Source organism: Olea europaea, unplaced genomic scaffold (assembly GCF_002742605.1).
Source record: "Olea europaea var. sylvestris unplaced genomic scaffold, O_europaea_v1 scaffold405, whole genome shotgun sequence".
Classification (NCBI taxonomy): Eukaryota; Viridiplantae; Streptophyta; class Magnoliopsida; order Lamiales; family Oleaceae; genus Olea; species Olea europaea.
Window position 1 is genome coordinate 264,101 of NW_019260152.1, and position 17,981 is coordinate 282,081.

A 17,981-nucleotide genomic window follows, 5' to 3' on the forward strand; every position below is an offset into this window, starting at 1 on the left:
CAGGTCCATAGTTTCCTTCGTACATGAACTTTTCCACTGAGTTTGCTTCTACAACAAAAGGCCTATGATCGGCCTGTACCACTTCTGCTTCGCCTTTGTCATTCCAAAAGATCAGGCATTGATGGAGCGATGATGGTATACAGCGACTTCCGTGTATCCAATCTCTTCCTAGGAGCACATTGTAACTAGTAGGACCATCTATTACAAAGAAGACAGTGGTCCTAGTAGTCGTCTCTATAGTTATGTCCAATGGCATAACTCCCTTAGCTGAAGTTGCTCCTCCATTGAAGCTAGTGAGGATGACTTCTGTAGGAATCATGTCACCCTCTGTCTTTGCGAACTTCCTCATCATCCTAGATAGAATGGTGTTTATAGCTGCTCCATTGTCGACAAGCACTTTTGCCACTGGAACGCCGTTAACTAGAGCTTTAACGTATAATGGCCTCAAGTGTTTTGTCAATTTTATGGCTGGCCATTTAAAAATAACCTTTTTGGCAGCCTCTATTTCTACTTTCTGCTTGTTTTCTGTTGAATTATCCCCCTGTGACAAATCGACGTGCAGTATATCACGCTGATCCTCTGTCTCCTGAACTTCCTTCCTACTTCTTTCTAATACTTCCTCATCAGTTACCTGACCTATTGGAGGGGGCATTATTCTTGGAGGTGACCCATACTTTTCAGAGCGAGGCACTCTCTTCTTCCTTTTGGGTGTCCCGTACAGTACGTAGAAATCAAAAGGACGCCCAGATGGTTCCCCCAACAAGTCTACTTCGCGAACTCCCTCTTGATGTAGTTGCTTAAACAGAGTATTGCGCGATACTCCTCTCTTTTTTCTTTCTGCTTCTAAGTCAATTTCTTCTTCAATGTCTGTCATGTCGTCGTCCTCTTCATCGTTGTAGGCCTCTCCAGAAGTCTGGCCTTCTTCACATACCAGCACGCAGGCTTCTCCTTCGTTATCCTCCTTCTCTTCTTCCTTTTCTTTATTCTTGAATTCATTGGCCAGTAGGTAATTATTGGCCACAACAGGAGGTAATGTACCGAATTGGATAGCAAAGGGCTGATCTAGATCTTCTTCATCCCTTTTGTCTCGCTCGAACCTTGATATCCCAGAAGAGATTTCTGACAGTTCCTTCATTGATTCATCTATACCAGTCTCTTTACTACCTTTGAGGACGTTTTTATTGGCTACCTTGAGTAGTTTAGGCGCTTTAGGATGTGGCACTCTCTGTTGCTGCCTCATCATCCGTCCGTAGTTTCGTTGGAAACGTCTTTGTTGTGTCCTAGTCATCTCATCAAAGGGTATTGCCCTTCCTGCATTGTACTGGAATGAATGCCATACATTTGGCCGGCGAGGTTGCAGCCTGAATGTTCTTCCATTCTCTGCTGGCCTAAACTGCCTCTCAAAAGGCGGTCCTCTATAGAATGATGTACCTAGCCCTCTACCAGGCTGAGTGTTTGGAAAGAAGGTAGGGCGATAAGGATGCTGCCGTGTCCCTGATTTCTCCGTATTTCCATTCACTTCTCTTTTACATCTTGCACACAGGACGTCTTCGTCCTTTTTTGGTTCTTTCCCCTTGATTCGTTCGAAGACACTGGGATGTGTTTTGGTATCCTCTTCTCCATCATCTATGACCAACTTGAATTTTGGTAACTTGTTTTTGAATCCAGATGTCACCATGTTTACTCCAAGTGGCTGTGGGAAAAGATTCTCCTCTACTGCCATCTTTTTCTTATCATCGAACGTAATTCGTCCTGATTCAATGGCATCTTGCAATACATGACGGAAAACCAAGCAATTATTAGTTAAATGTGACCATGCATTATGCTATTTACAATATTTTTTACCCTTAATTTGTTCAGGGTTTGGCAATTTGTGCTTATCGCTCAATTTTATCTGCTTATTCCTATATAATTTATCGAATATAAGGTCAGCTTTGATCACGTCGAACGAGAACGTTCTAGCCTTTATGTTTTCATCTTTTATGGGCTCATCTTTGCCCAATGGTCTAGGCTTGGCCATTATGGGACAAGTATATGTATCCCCTTTGACCAATTCGGCCAAACACATTTCGGCCTGATCGTATAACTCGTCGTCGATGGTATGAACGTCAAAATTTGGGTCTTTGTAATAAGTCCCTTTACTAGAATTTTTCATTTGTTCTTCCTCTCTTATCAGTCGTTCATACCTAATCACATTCGCACTTAACTGGAAAAGGTCAGGAAATTCTTTGTCTTGGAACTTCTTTTTTAAATCAAAGCTCAAGCAGCCCTGAGCGATCTTGACAAATTCTTTTTCGGGCAGAGGTACAAAACACTTGCTTCTTGTCATCTTGAACCTTTGGAGAAAACTTTCTGCCCATTCGTTTGGCATTTGACGTAGATTCGCCAAATCAGCCAAAGTGACTTCAAACTCAGTTTTATAAAACTGAGCGTGAAACAACTGTTCCAGTTGTTGCCATGTTTGAACAGAGTTCGCTGGCAAGTTGATGAACCAGGAGAAAGCTACTCCTGTTAACGAATTAGGGAAAAGTCTCATTTTATGGTAATCGGTTACATCACCACTTTGCAATGTGAATCGCCCTATGTGTTCTAGAGTAGACACCTCTCCTAAATCGGTAAACAGTGAGAATTCTGGCACTTTGTACCCTCTAGGCCATGGATATGCTTGGTCTACCCAATCAGGATATGGCTTTGTGTACGTCGGCCTAATGACAGGACGCACCCCAAAAGCCATCTGATCCTGTACGATTTCCATAATCTGGTTCCTCAACATGACATTGGGATCATATGGAATTCCTATAGGCTTATTAACAGGTTGATTTGCATGAGGCCTGATGTTTGGTCCTTGATTGGGAACAAAATTACCATAATTAGGGCCATTACCATTAGCCTGGACATCTATTCCCTCATTACCACGTGGAATATTCTGTCCATTGTTTAGGACATTATCTCTCACGTTTGGATTACCCCCCAAGTTAGGCATACTATTACCATTGTTCTGATTTGGCACTGTAGTACCTCCTTGGTTTGAAATAGAGGGACCAGAAAGCGGTTCTACCCCTTGACTCGGATTTAGGACCGAGGGATTGTCCCACAATTGTCCTAGTTTGAAAATGGTTTGTAAGAGGTATAGCAGGTTGACATATTTGGCCTACTAACTTATTCATTGTTTCGTTCAATGTCTTTAGTTGTTTGGCCATATTGTCATAGTGTACATTCCCATTTTGTGTAAATCTTTCCATATTATAAATACTTCGAAGATTTACCTGTTCAACGACGTCTTGCGTGAGTTCTCCAAGTAATGCACGCATGATTCGAGAACTCAACTCCGTCATTGGTTCGTAACGACTGTTATTGCTCTGGTTCTGTCCATCTGTTTGTGGAGAGGCATGCTGCTCCTCATATCGCTCGATCACAGACTAGATTCCTCCCTGACTTGCTGCTTCCTTGTCGGATCTCTGAGGCATATTGTTTCACCTTTTGTACTTTCAACACCTAACACCACTGTTCCACTGGGCGTGCCAAATTGTTTCGCGCGGGTTAGTCGCTAACAATTAAAAAGGATCAGACGATTGTGTAAGGGACAAAACCTCTTGAGACAAAGTCCCAAAAAAGAGGTGTTCTTTTATTGGCGATGAATTTTACAATTGGAAATGAAAAACAACGTGCCTCCAAGGGGCGCAAGCACACGAGTTACTGAAAGAAAAATGTTTAAGTCTAAAAACTAAGGAAATGAAAATTACATGTTCTCTGTTCGAGAGTTTTGGATTCGGTCATTTGCTTCTATGTCCTTTCTCCTTTTTATACTTCATGGACGATCTCTTTGTGATCAACCGCTCTAAAAACTGTTTGATCGTCCTATAACTACCCACTTTTTTCGTAATGGTCATCTTGTCATGAAAACTGCCTTTTTAACTGCCGCCATTACCCTTCATCGTTCAACCGCTTTCGATTGAATTCCTTGAATCGTGGAACGTGATAGGGCTGCTTTAATAACTGCACTTCTTGATAACCACGACGCTTTATGTTTGTTAAGACCTTAGGCGACTTAAAGGTTTGGACGAGAATAGAGTGACAGCTCTGGGCGACTGTATGACATTCCATTCACTCAGATTCTGGGCGACTTGCAAACTTGGGCGATGGCGTTACCGCGTTCTTGGGCCTCCTTATTTGGGCCTTCATCTTGATTTGTTTGATTGGGTTTCGTTATTTGGACTATCTGATTTGAGAATCCTCCAATTGGGCTTCACTTCTTGAACTGTTCGATTTGGGCTGCATTTTTATGTGTTAACAATATCTAATTATTGAATATTATTACCATTTCCTCAATTTGTTAAAAACACCTCCTATTTTCCTTAAAAATGATGATAAATATTTTAGTTCTGTTTGATAAAAAAAAAACTTAAATTTGAAATTAATTTTAAATGGGACGGGTCCTATGTTTCTCATACCCTCTTCGGGCCATCCCCATCCCAATTAGGTGAATAATCCCTGTCCCATTCGGAGCGGGCCCCCGAGTATCAAGTTGAACGAATTTTTTTTGTCATCCCTAAATATCGAGTGGATATAGCGCCCAACGAAGGATTCCTAAGGACCAGAAGGTATCCTCTTTTTTGACTGTTAGCTCTCCATGCCTCGAGTGCTTTTGTTAATTAACCTCTGTAAAACTTGCAGCATTTTATTCTTGACAAATCTAATTGTTCTGATCCTATTCTAGAAATTGTATATGGGGGATTGGAGAATCCCAAGCTGACATATAGTAGTTACGTAAAGTTGCAAGCTGGCGTTAACAAAATTTCTTTACTTAGCCCTTGTTTGAGTTCCACTCTTTTGATAAGAATGAATAATGTATTGATGGAAAATGTGTAATTAAAAAATAAGAAAAAAAATTTGGATTTTCATTTAATATTATTTTATTAAAAAATATGTAGTTAAAATGATATTAAAATATTGCTTAAAAATGTATTTTTTGTAAAGAATGGGAATTAAATGGAGCTTTATTTTTCTTTTTTCCGTTGGTCTTCCAGTATGTGTTTCCTCTTTTGTCTGTGCAATCATGCATAATGGACTTGAGTGGAGCTGTCAACATATCGACCGTGCATTATGAGAAATGGAGTTGTCAAAGCAGAGATGGTCATGGTTCCTGATTTACCTGTTATCCTTTTTTACTTCTTCATTACAGAAGTACTATACTTCCATCACTCGATTGGTAACATCAACAGTCAACTATTTGACAATGGCAAGGCACAAAAAGAAAATAACCTTTTCATTATGTCATCTAATCCTATAAAATCCTGTAAAGAAGTTTCTCAGTTAATAAGCGGCTAAAAGAAGGATCACTCTTGGCTCAAAACGGGCCTCTGTATTGGTACAAGGTGAATTCTATCTCTATAACCTTTACAACTTCAAATACGACAATTCACGCCGCTCGAGGAAATGATTCAGTAGTCATAAATATGAGTAGCAAGGGAAAAGCTGAAATGTGGGTAAATGGTCAAGGAATATGTCGACATGGTTTGGTTATATAGCAAAAGGAAGCTATAGCTCCTGTAGTTCTGGCGGTACCTACCATGAGAATAAATGCTAAACTGATCATGAGCAGCCCTCTCACAGATGGTAAGATTGAGATCTAAATATTTCAATGTCGGGTACCAAATTCGAGGCTGAAACCAAGAGGAAACAATTTAGTCGTGTTTGAAGAATGGGGAAGTAGCCGAACCAACATTTCTTTGGCTGCTAGAACTGCATAATATTATGAAATGTCAATTGCAGAAAAGAATACCCAATTTTTTCAAGAGTAAACACAAAATCAAAGCGCCATCACCATGGATAGGAAAATAGGACAATTGACAAGGTTTGTCGATGGTTAACTATTAATTAAAATGCATTTACAAATTACGACAATCATAATGGCATCGAAACAACAATAATTTACGTTTGAAGATGAGGACTAACCTTCTGTAAGCTGGATATGCAGGGATTTTTAGTATCTTTTGCATATTTATATTTGTATTGTATTACAGTCTTCTTTCCTGGGACTGAAGTTTTGTCAAGCCAGCAGAATTCTTTGATTTCTTAGTTCTTCCAAATATTGTACTGTAAATCAGTACGTTTGGTTCGGCTTTCACAAAAGTTTACAGGCACGGCGGTGAAAAACTAAAAGCATCGACTAAGTCATTCAGATCCTTATTTTTCAGAAAAACATCTTTCCCTTGACATCTCCATCTGATCAGTCTAGTGAGAAGGTCGCTCCTCATTTGAAGACCATCATCTTCATCGATTTTCAGTTGAAGTAGCCTCTTGATACACTTGACCAGATAGTTCCCAGTCTTTGATTTCACTTGGCAGATTAAATCCAATCCATTCTCTTCAGTCTCAATAGAATGTGACAAAGTCTCAGTTACATCTATTATTTCAAAGGCAACTCGGGTCCCTGCAATAGCCTCTGTTCTAGTATAATTTTCAGTCAATGGAACCGAACCCTCTTGCCAATTGCATTTCTGGCTTCTTAGCTTCAATCCAGTATTTTGTGTTTCAGCAAATTGAGAGACATTTCCAGTAGCAGCATAATGCAAAAACAGTTCACATCCTGCCGGAGTTAAATGATTACAGTAACCGATCAAGATGCCTAACGGAATCCTTCCAAATAACAGGTTTCGTAGAATGCTGAACTCTTTGCATGTTTGCACTTTACTGGAAGCTGAAACGCCAAGAGCTTCTTTACAATACCTAATGTATGTGTCTTGAAATTCCTGGATCCATAGCCAAACCTCACCAATATCCAGCACATCGGATGCTTTATTGTGTAAATCAGGTCTCCCATTTTCCTTCCTGTCGGTTGTCTCATTGCACATACTAGGGTGGAACCAATTGCAAGTCCACGACTCTGATACTTTAGTCAAATAATTAACTAAGAGACCCTGATGAGATTCACTGATAGGGTTCAAAATCCATGCAATATACCTTGCAGCTTTGGCAGAACAAGGCCTTTCTGCATTCTGCCATGAATAAGTTGATGTGAATATAAGTTCGGAAAGGGAATTACTGAGAGAAGTCTTGTCAGAGAAGAGCAAGACAGATGCAAAAAAGAACCAATCCAGGAAGTTCAATGTCAAGCACCTGTTTTGTGACAGTAAAGATAAATAAATCATTTGAAACAAACTGTGGTCAGCACAAATTTTGTGCTTGTTATGTCACAATAAGAACATACCATATGGATTTTAAGTCCACCATTTTGATCATTGTTGCAGCATTCTTTGAAGTCGCGTCCCAATGACCTCTAGAATGAGAAAGAGATCCATTAATTTTATAAACTAAATGATGAAAATTTTCCAGTGACTTGGGTCCAGCTAAAATCTGCAACAACTTATGCTCATAAGGAAAATAAGCATGAGAAAAGGGGAGTTTTGATCCAACTTCCATGGATATGCCCCACCACATCGGTCTGGAAATTATATCTAGCACTTGTGCAACAAGATGGGTCAGAAGCTCTAGCACAGAAGTCATACCCCTGTTATGTCAAGCCAACCAACCCTATCAATCAAGTGAAACAAGGTCACTAAACAGAAAAGTTGCACCTAATAAAACCAATGGAGCTTTATTTTTCTTTTTTCCGTTGGTCTTCCAGTATGTGTTTCCTCTTTTGTCTGTGCAATCATGCATAATGGACTTGAGTGGAGCTGTCAACATATCGACCGTGCATTATGAGAAATGGAGTTGTCAAAGCAGAGATGGTCATGGCCATAGTAAATATCTGATGCATTTCCTAATAAAACCTTATCTTTTACTTGGAATCCATCCAAATTAAAGTGAAAGTAAGCAACATTGATTGAATAAAAAACAAAACATGTAAATTGAAACTAAGAACTTACGTTAGAAGAAACCAGTTGTGTAACAAGGCCCTTGTCTCAATAAACAATGAAGGAGATATGACCAGGCATATTAATCTTGAACGCCATTCAATCCTTTCATAGATTTCTTTGCTCAAACAAAGAAAAGGTCTTCTAATAACCTCTTGCAAAATTTGTGACACATCTTGCTTCAAAATCATTGGATCAAGATACCACAAGAGCAACCTGCAAAAAAAATGCATTTGAGCTTCATAAAAGATGAATAAGGATTAATCAGACAAGATCATGAAAATGAAATGCTGAATAGTAACACTCATTAACTGCAAAATAAATAAATGATACACATTGATGAAGGTTATTGATAAGAAAACCAGTGTAATTTGTGTAATAGCCAATCGGATGGTTACTAGCATATTCATACAAAAAAAGGAATAAGTGATATAACAGTTAAAAACTAGAGGCAAGAGAAAAGCTAAATACAAGAGGCCTCCTCGGCTAAAATAAAGTTTTTCAGAGTTAAGTATAATAGTTATCATCTAATTAATTTTTGATTAACCAGTAGTAAGTCATTGCACATCTGGAACATTTTTACTCATTGTCATTTTATACATATCACAGAATCTGTATTTTGGATAGCAGCTCTTTATTATTGCCGCTGATGCATTTCTAGAGGTTTGATGGTTTGTTTTGTAGCAATATATATTTCTCTGTACATCAGAATGAAAAAATAACAATTTCTCTCATTCTCTGTTTTCATTATATGATATCAGAGATCTCAAGTTTTAAAACCTAGCAATGGCATCCCGTGACTGAAGATTTAAACAGCCAACACCAACCCAATCAACCCACTAAACCCAGCTGCAATCATGATTACTATACCATCCTCTCAGATAATCAAGCCCATTAACCTCACAAATCAGCTCACCGCTATGTGGATGATGGAAGCATTTTAAACTGGAGAAGCAAGTACTCGCTGTAAATCATGGTGGGTTTGGACTAGAGGGTTTCATTAATGGATCAGCAATGCACTTCAGACCTCATTTCCACCACTGACGGTAAAACTGGGTCGGTGAGCCCTGATTATGTTTTGCGTAATAGATAAGATCGGTTAATATTTTCTTCTCTCTTAGCATCCATGACTGAAGTTTATCAATCCCAAATGGTGGTCTGCAACACTGATAGTGACATCTGGTGTGTGGTTGAACTGTTTGCTTCAAGATCTACAGCAAAGGTGATGCAACATAAGTTCCAGCTCCAGATCCAGATCCAGAAGAAAGGTGGAGTACCTCTTGAAACCTACCTGATGCTCTTACCTAAGCAGGTCATAGGATTTCTAAAGACAATTAAATTTTTCATACTCTAGCTGGGCTTGGAATAGAGTATGATATAATAAAGGCACAATCAGAGGAAGGAAAACAGTATTTTAACCGAATGCGTACTTTGAACTTTGTTAATATATAGATATGTCATAAAGCTAAATCAGAATCTGAACAACTATTAAGATATCTATTCTGTTGGTTCTGTCAAGCAAAGAAATCAAATATGGGAGGAAGGATAAACAAGAAAACCAATCTTGTAGAAATAATAGTTAAGAAGAGAATATGAGCTATGGATATCAACTGAAAAGTTACTAGACAACACTTCTATGTAAAACTCCACGTCGCACCTTAATGGTACTTCTCCATTCTTAACGTTGATTTCATTTGGCAAATGGCAAGTTAACCTGGCAAGCAAAGACGTCTTGCCGCTAAAGTTTGTATCAAGAGCAGGAGTTGATTGTAAGTCCAGTGACTTGGGTCCAGCTAAAATCTGCAACAACTTATGCTCATAGGGAAAATAAGCATGAGAAAAGGGGAGTTTTGATCCAACTTCCATGGATATGCCCCACCACATCGGTCTGGAAATTATATCTAGCACTTGTGCAACAAGATGGGTCAGAAGCTCTAGCACAGAAGTCATACCCCTGTTATGTCAAGCCAACCAACCCTATCAATCAAGTGAAACAAGGTCACTAAACAGAAAAGTTGCACCTAATAAAACCATAATCCTCTATAAAATGAGCAGCACGCTTTCAGATTCTGACATCCATAGTAAATATCTGATGCATTTCCTAATAAAACCTTATCTTTTACTTGGAATCCATCCAAATTAAAGTGAAAGTAAGCAACATTGATTGAATAAAAAACAAAACATGTAAATTGAAACTAAGAACTTACGTTAGAAGAAACCAGTTGTGTAACAAGGCCCTTGTCTCAATAAACAATGAAGGAGATATGACCAGGCATATTAATCTTGAACGCCATTCAATCCTTTCATAGATTTCTTTGCTCAAACAAAGAAAAGGTCTTCTAATAACCTCTTGCAAAATTTGTGACACATCTTGCTTCAAAATCATTGGATCAAGATACCACAAGAGCAACCTGCAAAAAAAATGCATTTGAGCTTCATAAAAGATGAATAAGGATTAATCAGACAAGATCATGAAAATGAAATGCTGAATAGTAACACTCATTAACTGCAAAATAAATAAATGATACACATTGATGAAGGTTATTGATAAGAAAACCAGTGTAATTTGTGTAATAGCCAATCGGATGGTTACTAGCATATTCATACAAAAAANGAACAATTTCTCATTGTGGAAAATGAGAATAAAAACAGTTTTGAGAAAAGATAGCTGCTTGGTGGCAATTGGACATAAGCGCATAGAGATCACTGACGATGCTAGGTGGAACGAGATGGATAGCAACGTAACTGCTAATCTGCATCTAGCACTAGTAGATGGAGTGTTGTCAAGTGTAGAGAAGAAAAAGACAATGAAAGAAATATGGGATATGTTAACAAAGCTGTACAAGGCCAAATCGTTACACAACAAAATCTTTTTGAAGAGAAGGCTTTACACCCATCGAACAATGGAGTCAACTACGGTGATCAACCACATTAACATTCTTAACACTATTTTCACAACTCACATCAATGGGGCATAATACAGAGGCGGGTGAACGTGCTTAAATCTTACTTCAAAGTCTACTAGATTCGTATGATCAACTCATCATCAACTTAACCAACAACCTTGAAACTCTAGTTTTTGATGATGTTGCAGCTGCTGTTCTTGAAGAAGAAAGTTTGTGCAAGAATAAGGAGGACAGATCGATAAGTTTGAATCAAGCAGAAGCTTTGACGACGATAAGAGGGAGATCAATGGAATGTGGCTCTAGTGAGAGTCATAATCAGAGTATATCAAAATCCATGAAAGAAGAATGTCAAGTGTTATTACTGTGGTAAGAAAGAGCACTTAAAAAGGGATTGTTGGAGTCTCAAAAAGAATGAAGAAGCCAAAAGAAAAGGTCCTGAGACGTCAAAAGCTCAAGGTTGTGTAGTAAGCACCTCAGATGATGGTGAAATTTTATATAGCGAGGCAACAACAGTTGTTGAAGGCAGGAAGAAATTTTCTGATGTCTAGCTTATAGACTCAAGAGCTACATGGCACATGACACCAAGGAAGAACTAGTTCCATCAATATGAGCCTATCCCAGGAGGATCTGTGTTTATGAGAAATGATCATACCTTGGAGATCCCTAGTATTGGTATTATCAAATTGACAATGTATGATGGTACAATTCACACTATCCATGAAGTACGACACGTAAAGCTTGAAGAAAAATCAATTGTCTTTTAGATAACATTGACTGCAAGACCCATTTACAAGATGGGGTCATGAAGATAATCAAAGGCTCGCTTGTAGTGATGAAAGCAGAAAAGATAGCTGCAAATTTGTACATGCTTAAAGGTGAGACAACAAGAAGGAGAAACATCTGTTGTATTGATAGGTTCAGCAGAAGAATTAACGATGATGTGACATCGCAAGCTTGGCCACTTGTCAAAATGTGGTTTGAAAATTCTCTCAAAACAAAAGCTTCTTCCAGGGCTCAAAAAGGTTGCATTACCCTTTTGTGAGTACAACGTTACTAATAAGCAGCACAGATTGAAGTTCAACAGTGTCACTACTAGAAGTAAAGTTATCTTGGAACTAGTCCATTCTAATATTTGGCAAGCACCAGTTATATCCCTAAGAAGTGCAAAATACTTTGTATCTTTCATTGATGATTACTCAAGGAGATGTTGGGGGTATCCAATCAAGAAAAATGCCGATGTGTTCGCACTCTTCAAAATATTCAAAGCGCGTGTGAAGCTTGAATCTAAAAAGAAGATCAAGTGTCTAAGGACTGACAATGGAGGAGAATATGCTGATGATGAATTTGATAAATTTTGTCAAAACAAGAAGATATCAAGAGACAGTTCACGACGGCATACACTCCACAGCAAAATGAAGTAGCAGAGCGGATGAACAGAACATTGTTAGAAAGAACAAAGGCAATGTTGAGAACTGCGGGGCTAGCCAAGTCATTCTGGGCAAAAGCAGTCAAAATCACCTGTTATGTGGTCAATCAGTCGCCATGAACCGCAATTTATCTTAAGACACCTATGGAAATGTGGACCGATAAACCAGCTGATTATTCTCGCTTACATATATTTCGAAGTCTTGTGTACGTTATTTACAACACCCGAGAAACATCAAAATTGGATCTAAAATCTAAAAATGTATTTTCTTGGGGTATGCTGATGGAATCAAGGGGTACTACCTGTGGGATCCCACTGCCATCAAGGTGATAATCAGCAAAGATGTGATATTTGCAAAAGGCAAGGTACAAGAAAAAGAAAATGATAGCACTTCAAAAGAAAAATCAGAAACTACTATAGTCAAAGTTGGAAAGGAACGAGAAGTTATAGATTCTTCTGAAACAACACTACAGCACGAAGAATGAGAACAAGAACAAGTTGAATCTAATGCTCCAAATATTTGACGATCAACACGAGAGAGAAGAGAACCGGCTTGGCACTCATATTACATTATGGAGGGCAACGTTGTGTACTTCTTACTGACAGAAGAGGGAGAGCCATCAACTTTCCATGAGGCTATAAATAGCCAAGAAATTTCTTTGTGGATGGCAACAATGTAAGAAGAAATCGAAACTCTTCATAAGAACAAGACATGGGATCTTGTTCCACTACCACAAGGAAGGTCATTGAGAATAAATGGGTCTACAAGATCAAACGAGATGGCAATGACCAAGTGGAGCGATATCGTGCGAGACTGGTGGTGAAGGGATATGCTCAGAAAGAAGGCATTGACTTCAATGAAATATTTTATCATGTGGTTCGACTCACAACAATTCGAGTAGTCTTAGCGATGTGTGCTACATTTCACTAACAGTTGGAGCAGTTAGATATGAAAACTGCATTTTTTCATGGAGAACTTGAAGAAGAGATTTATATGCTCCAACTTAAAGGTTTTGAAAAAAAAGGAAAAGAGAACTTGGTTTGCAGGTTGAACAAATCTCTATATGGTCTCAAACGGGCGCCGAGATGTTAGTATAAGAAATTTGATTCCTTCATATGAGCCTTGGATACAACAGACTCAGTTCAGATCCGTGTGCATAATACATGAGATTTGGAGATAATGATTTCATTATTCTGCTGTTGTATGTTGACGACATATTGGTAGCAAGCCCCAACAAAGATCTTATTGAAGACTTAAAGGCACGATTGGCAAGGGAGTTTGAAATGAAGGACTTGGGACCGACAAACAAGATTTTGTGACAGAAATAATGGGATGATTTGGCTTAGTCAGAAGAATTACTTGAAGAAAAAAAATCTTGCATCGCTTCAATATGCAAGATTGTAAGCGAATTTCTACCCCATTTTCTATTAATTTCAAGTTATCCTCAAGTATGAGTCCTAGCAATGAAGCAGAGAGGATTGAGATATCTCGAGTACCGTATACATCTGCAGTGGGTAGCTTGATGTTTGCTATAATCTGTATAAGACCGGACATTGCACAAACAGTGGGAGTTGTTAGTCATTACATAACAAATCCGAGTAAAGAGCATTGGAGTACTGTAAGGAGGATCTTGAGATATATCAAGGATACCTCAAATGCTACATTATGTTATGGAAAATCATATTTTATTGTCAGAGGCTATATTGATTCAAATTATACAGGTGATCTTGACAAAAGCAAGTCCACCATAGGATATGTGTTTACTCTTACTGGAGGAGCTGTAAGTTGGGTTTTGAAACTGCAGTCTATCGTGGCTACATCTACGACAGAGCAGAATGCGCGGCAACTACACAAGCTAGCAAACAGGCAATCTGGAGGAACTCGGACACAAACAAGAGAAGATTTTTCTATTTCCACTTGGCAAAGAATCCAACATTTCATTATAAGACAAAGCACATTCGAGTTCAATATCACTTTGTTCGAGAAAAGGCGGAAGAAGGAAGTGTGGATATACAGAAAATCCATTTAGTAGACAACGTAGCAGATATGTTGACAAAGTCAATTAGTACTAATAAGTTCATATGGTGTCGATCCTCCATCGGCCTAGCAACAACATAAGTGCCATGAAAGTAGCAAGTGTAGGAAAGATTGAAGTGATCACAAAAGTGACTTTAAATTGGAGAAATGTTGGCTACTAAAGCCACTATTGTTGACCAAAAAGGAAATAAATTTCTTCCATGCATTAAATGGCCAAATTTGCATTAAAAGCACAAATGGATAAGACCACTTTCTTAACAATTAAGAAAGATGCATGCGTGCAAAAGTTGGCAAATTGAAGTTTTCTTCTCCTGCCACTTGACAGTCGAAATTGTAGAAAGTTGGCAGCCCTTTTTCTTGACATTTTGAAGCAATTAAAGGCGGGGAATTTAGAGCATATGTCTAGCTAATTTACAGCCCACAATGTTGAAATTATGGCTCAGTAATTGATGAGGAAAGGCGGCCAAATTTGCTATAAAATAGCAAATATAGGGCGAGAGTTGAAGAGAAAATACAAGAAAATTGAGAGGAATTAAAAGTAGAGAGTAGAGAGAAAACTATGAGTAGGGAGATAAAAGCACAGAGAGAAAAATTATTGTTCTCTTCTAAGTATTTCCTACTTGTTTTCTCCTATTATAGGAGAGATTAATTGTTATTATCTCCTTGTATTTAGAGAGTGTGTTATAATTCTCTTACTATCGTGAAATCCTCCTATACTTGCCCGTGAACGTAGTTTAAAATGGGTGAACCACGTAAATACTCGTGTCCATTTTTAGCTGCAATTTCTCAATTTCGACTGTCAAGTGATTGGAGAAGAAAAGTTCAAGTTGTCAACTTTTACATGCATGCATCTTTCTTAATTGTTAAGAAAGTGGTATTATCCATTTGTGCATTTAATGCAAAGTTGGTCATTTAATGCATGGAGGGAATTTATTTCCATTTTGGTCAACAATAGTGACTTTAGTAGCCAACACCAGTAACCCAACACCATGAATCACTAGTGATCTTCTTCAAGTACATTTTTCTTAAATCAAAATTTTCCCAAACTAGTTCTACAAAATAAATTTTCAAATTGAATCTAATATCCCTCCTTGAGTCACACAATTGCTACATCCAATCTTGTACCTACAGCTTAGCCCGCACTTCTCGAGTCAGTAACAACTCGTCCAAATCAAGAAATAAAGTCTTGCAAACAAATGATTGGGGTAAGCCCAAAACTTCTACAGCTCCTTCCTGATTTCCCTCCCTCCATTTCTCTTTGGTCGAGGCAAAATTTTCACAACCCACAAGCAAAATACTTTCAAGACAACCATTTTTATCAAATCTACAATTTCAATGATTCTAATTTTAGTGATTCTAATTCCATCGGCAAAATAGGGTCTGGCATGTTTTTATAGGCATTTTAAAGAAAATCACAAAGGAATAATAGAAGATCGTGATGGCTATGGCGACTAGGTTGGGTGGTAATGGTGGTTGGGTGGCGATTGCATTGCGACGACATTGTGGGCCATCCTCGGTGGCCGATGGAATGGCCAATTTTATAATCTTCAGTTTTGGAGTGTGTGATGGGATAAGAGATACATATTTATTTTATTTTCCTTTCTTTTTTAATTAAATTATTTAATTTAGTAAATACAAAGTTACTATTTTGTCTTTTATAAAAATATTAAAAATGTTGTCAAACTCAAATTTTTTGTCAATTAGCAGTAAATTAGATATTTTTCATCCATTGGGCCTCACCTGACGTTTGGAAGGGTTAGCTGTGACGATTGCAACAAATCAAATGTTTGGAAAAAGTCTGTTTTGAAAGATTTGGGCCTCAGCTGCAATTATCCCTATTAGATAAGAACCTCACCCCCAACCAAGCTCATCCTCAAACCGAATGTAAAGCAGTCAGCTTGGCATTATAAAGAAAAATTTTGGCATCACGAGCACTGCATCCTCATAATATAAGTTCGAAAACTAAAAAACAGAGAGAGAGCAAGTATGATGACCTTTATGCCCGTGTAAATTTTCCAATACCTCAGCACACGCTTCAACAATTTTCACACAATCTCGACTGGAAATCGATCCACCGACTCTCAAAACCTCCTCCTCATTAATTCTGAACAACTTGCAGCCGATTGACGACGTTAGAACAGTAGCAATCGTTCTCCCAGTGTATTCAATCACTGAATCATAAACCTAAAAAGGCCCAACAACATCCAAAACCACAGAATAAAAATTGCATTACTTCATCTAATTGTATATCTATAAAATTTGAGGGTTCAGAGCAGACCTGTGGACCAGTGTAGCACATGAGAGAAAGTGCAGCATCCAGAACTCGAACCCCAGGGGTTTCGCTCAAGTTGAGTGAACGATTCAGATTTGAGATTGAGAGGGCGAGATTTGGATCATCATTTCCATTCATTGGATCTAGATTTTGGAGAGACGACGCCATGGTCGCAAACAAAGAGGATAATTCGGGGAAACTCGACATTTCGAAAGCCGTGGGGGGACGGGGGTATGGGATTTCCCGCCAGAGGGGTTCGGGGTTAGAATGACTGATTTCTATCTGAAAACCAAAATGCTTATTTTAAGGTTTATTTATAAATCAAGCCCACGCAACTAGTTAATCCAAAAACGTAATTATAAACATGCTGGTCAATTTATTTCAATTTTTGGAACAAATCGACAAGAACTACTATTTACATATTAAAGTTAAATCGAAAATATTAGCCGGAATATATTCGTTTAGAGCTAACTGAAAATCATATTGAAGTGAATTGTTGACTTTGATTGATATTAAAATTTAGACTTTAACTAAGGGCTAAAAAGATCAAATTTCTCAAGTCGTACTCTCTCCCATTGCCAAAGCAGCAAAACCAAAATCCTTGCGCGGCTCTGACCACCGTTAGCTACTCCTCTAGCTTCAAAGCATATCCATGACTTCGAGAACTGTAATAAGAGACATAATCACTCTTCGCATATCAATTGCCATAGTCGGTGAATTCTTCGGTTTTGTGTCTCGCATTCTCTCTTCTTCTTCTTTTTTTCTTTTTTTCTTTTTAATTTGTATTGTGGGTTTCAAGAATGTGGACTAATTTCTGTACTTTTATGGATCCCCTTTCCAAATTATGCTTGACAGGTATAATGCAATTTTTTGTAATTTTGAATGTAGTTTATGAATGAGGTTTGATTTAATTTTGAACTTTTTCAGTATTCTGTACAATCTTAGTTTTTTTAGAAGAACTAGTTTTTGACACGTGCGTTGCACGAGTTTTGTATTTATTGTATTTTTATTAGCGTCAAAATTGTAGATTTTTTACTTATAAATAACTTCTTACATTTTATAAATATTTTTTGTCTGTATTTTTATTTGTTAATAATTTCTTACATAAAAGTGATTGTTAAAAATAAAATAGTGATAGCAAAAAATTATCAACAAATAAAAATATTACTAATAAAAAAATTCAAAGAAAAAAATTAGTCTCCATGCTTGGAAGTTTCAATCCTCTATAATACGAAAGCTTGATCTCTCCATAACAAGAGACTTGATCCCTCATAACAAGCCTCAATATTACAGAGGAAAATCTTCTGTGATACGGAAGTTTGATCTCATGGAGAGATCAAGTCTCCATAATAAATATGGAGTAATTCCTTTGATATATATTTTTTATTTAAATGATCTTTTATTAATAGATCATTTATTTAACACATAAGTTAATATTTAATTTTAAAATTTAAATATATTTAAATATTTACTCCAAATT

The 17,981-nt window shown here is 37.7% G+C and overlaps 1 protein-coding gene across 1 annotated transcript; it reads right to left on the minus strand.

Moving 5' to 3' along the window:
• Positions 1 to 5,804: 5,804 nt before the first annotated feature.
• LOC111387471 lies at positions 5,805 to 16,785 on the minus strand. Its single transcript, XM_023012025.1, has 16 exons — positions 16,508 to 16,785; positions 16,193 to 16,413; positions 16,080 to 16,095; positions 15,970 to 15,989; positions 15,359 to 15,553; positions 13,912 to 14,047; positions 13,552 to 13,728; positions 13,323 to 13,444; positions 12,494 to 12,581; positions 12,165 to 12,283; positions 11,557 to 11,616; positions 10,067 to 10,270; positions 9,517 to 9,813; positions 7,872 to 8,075; positions 7,211 to 7,510; positions 5,805 to 7,119 (listed from the first exon to the last, which is right to left on the minus strand). The coding sequence occupies exons 1-16, from the start codon at positions 16,706 to 16,708 to the stop codon at positions 6,135 to 6,137; spliced, it is 3,345 nt and encodes a 1,114-aa protein (XP_022867793.1). The 5' UTR covers positions 16,709 to 16,785; the 3' UTR covers positions 5,805 to 6,134.
• Between the last annotated feature and the right edge of the window lie 1,196 nt (positions 16,786 to 17,981).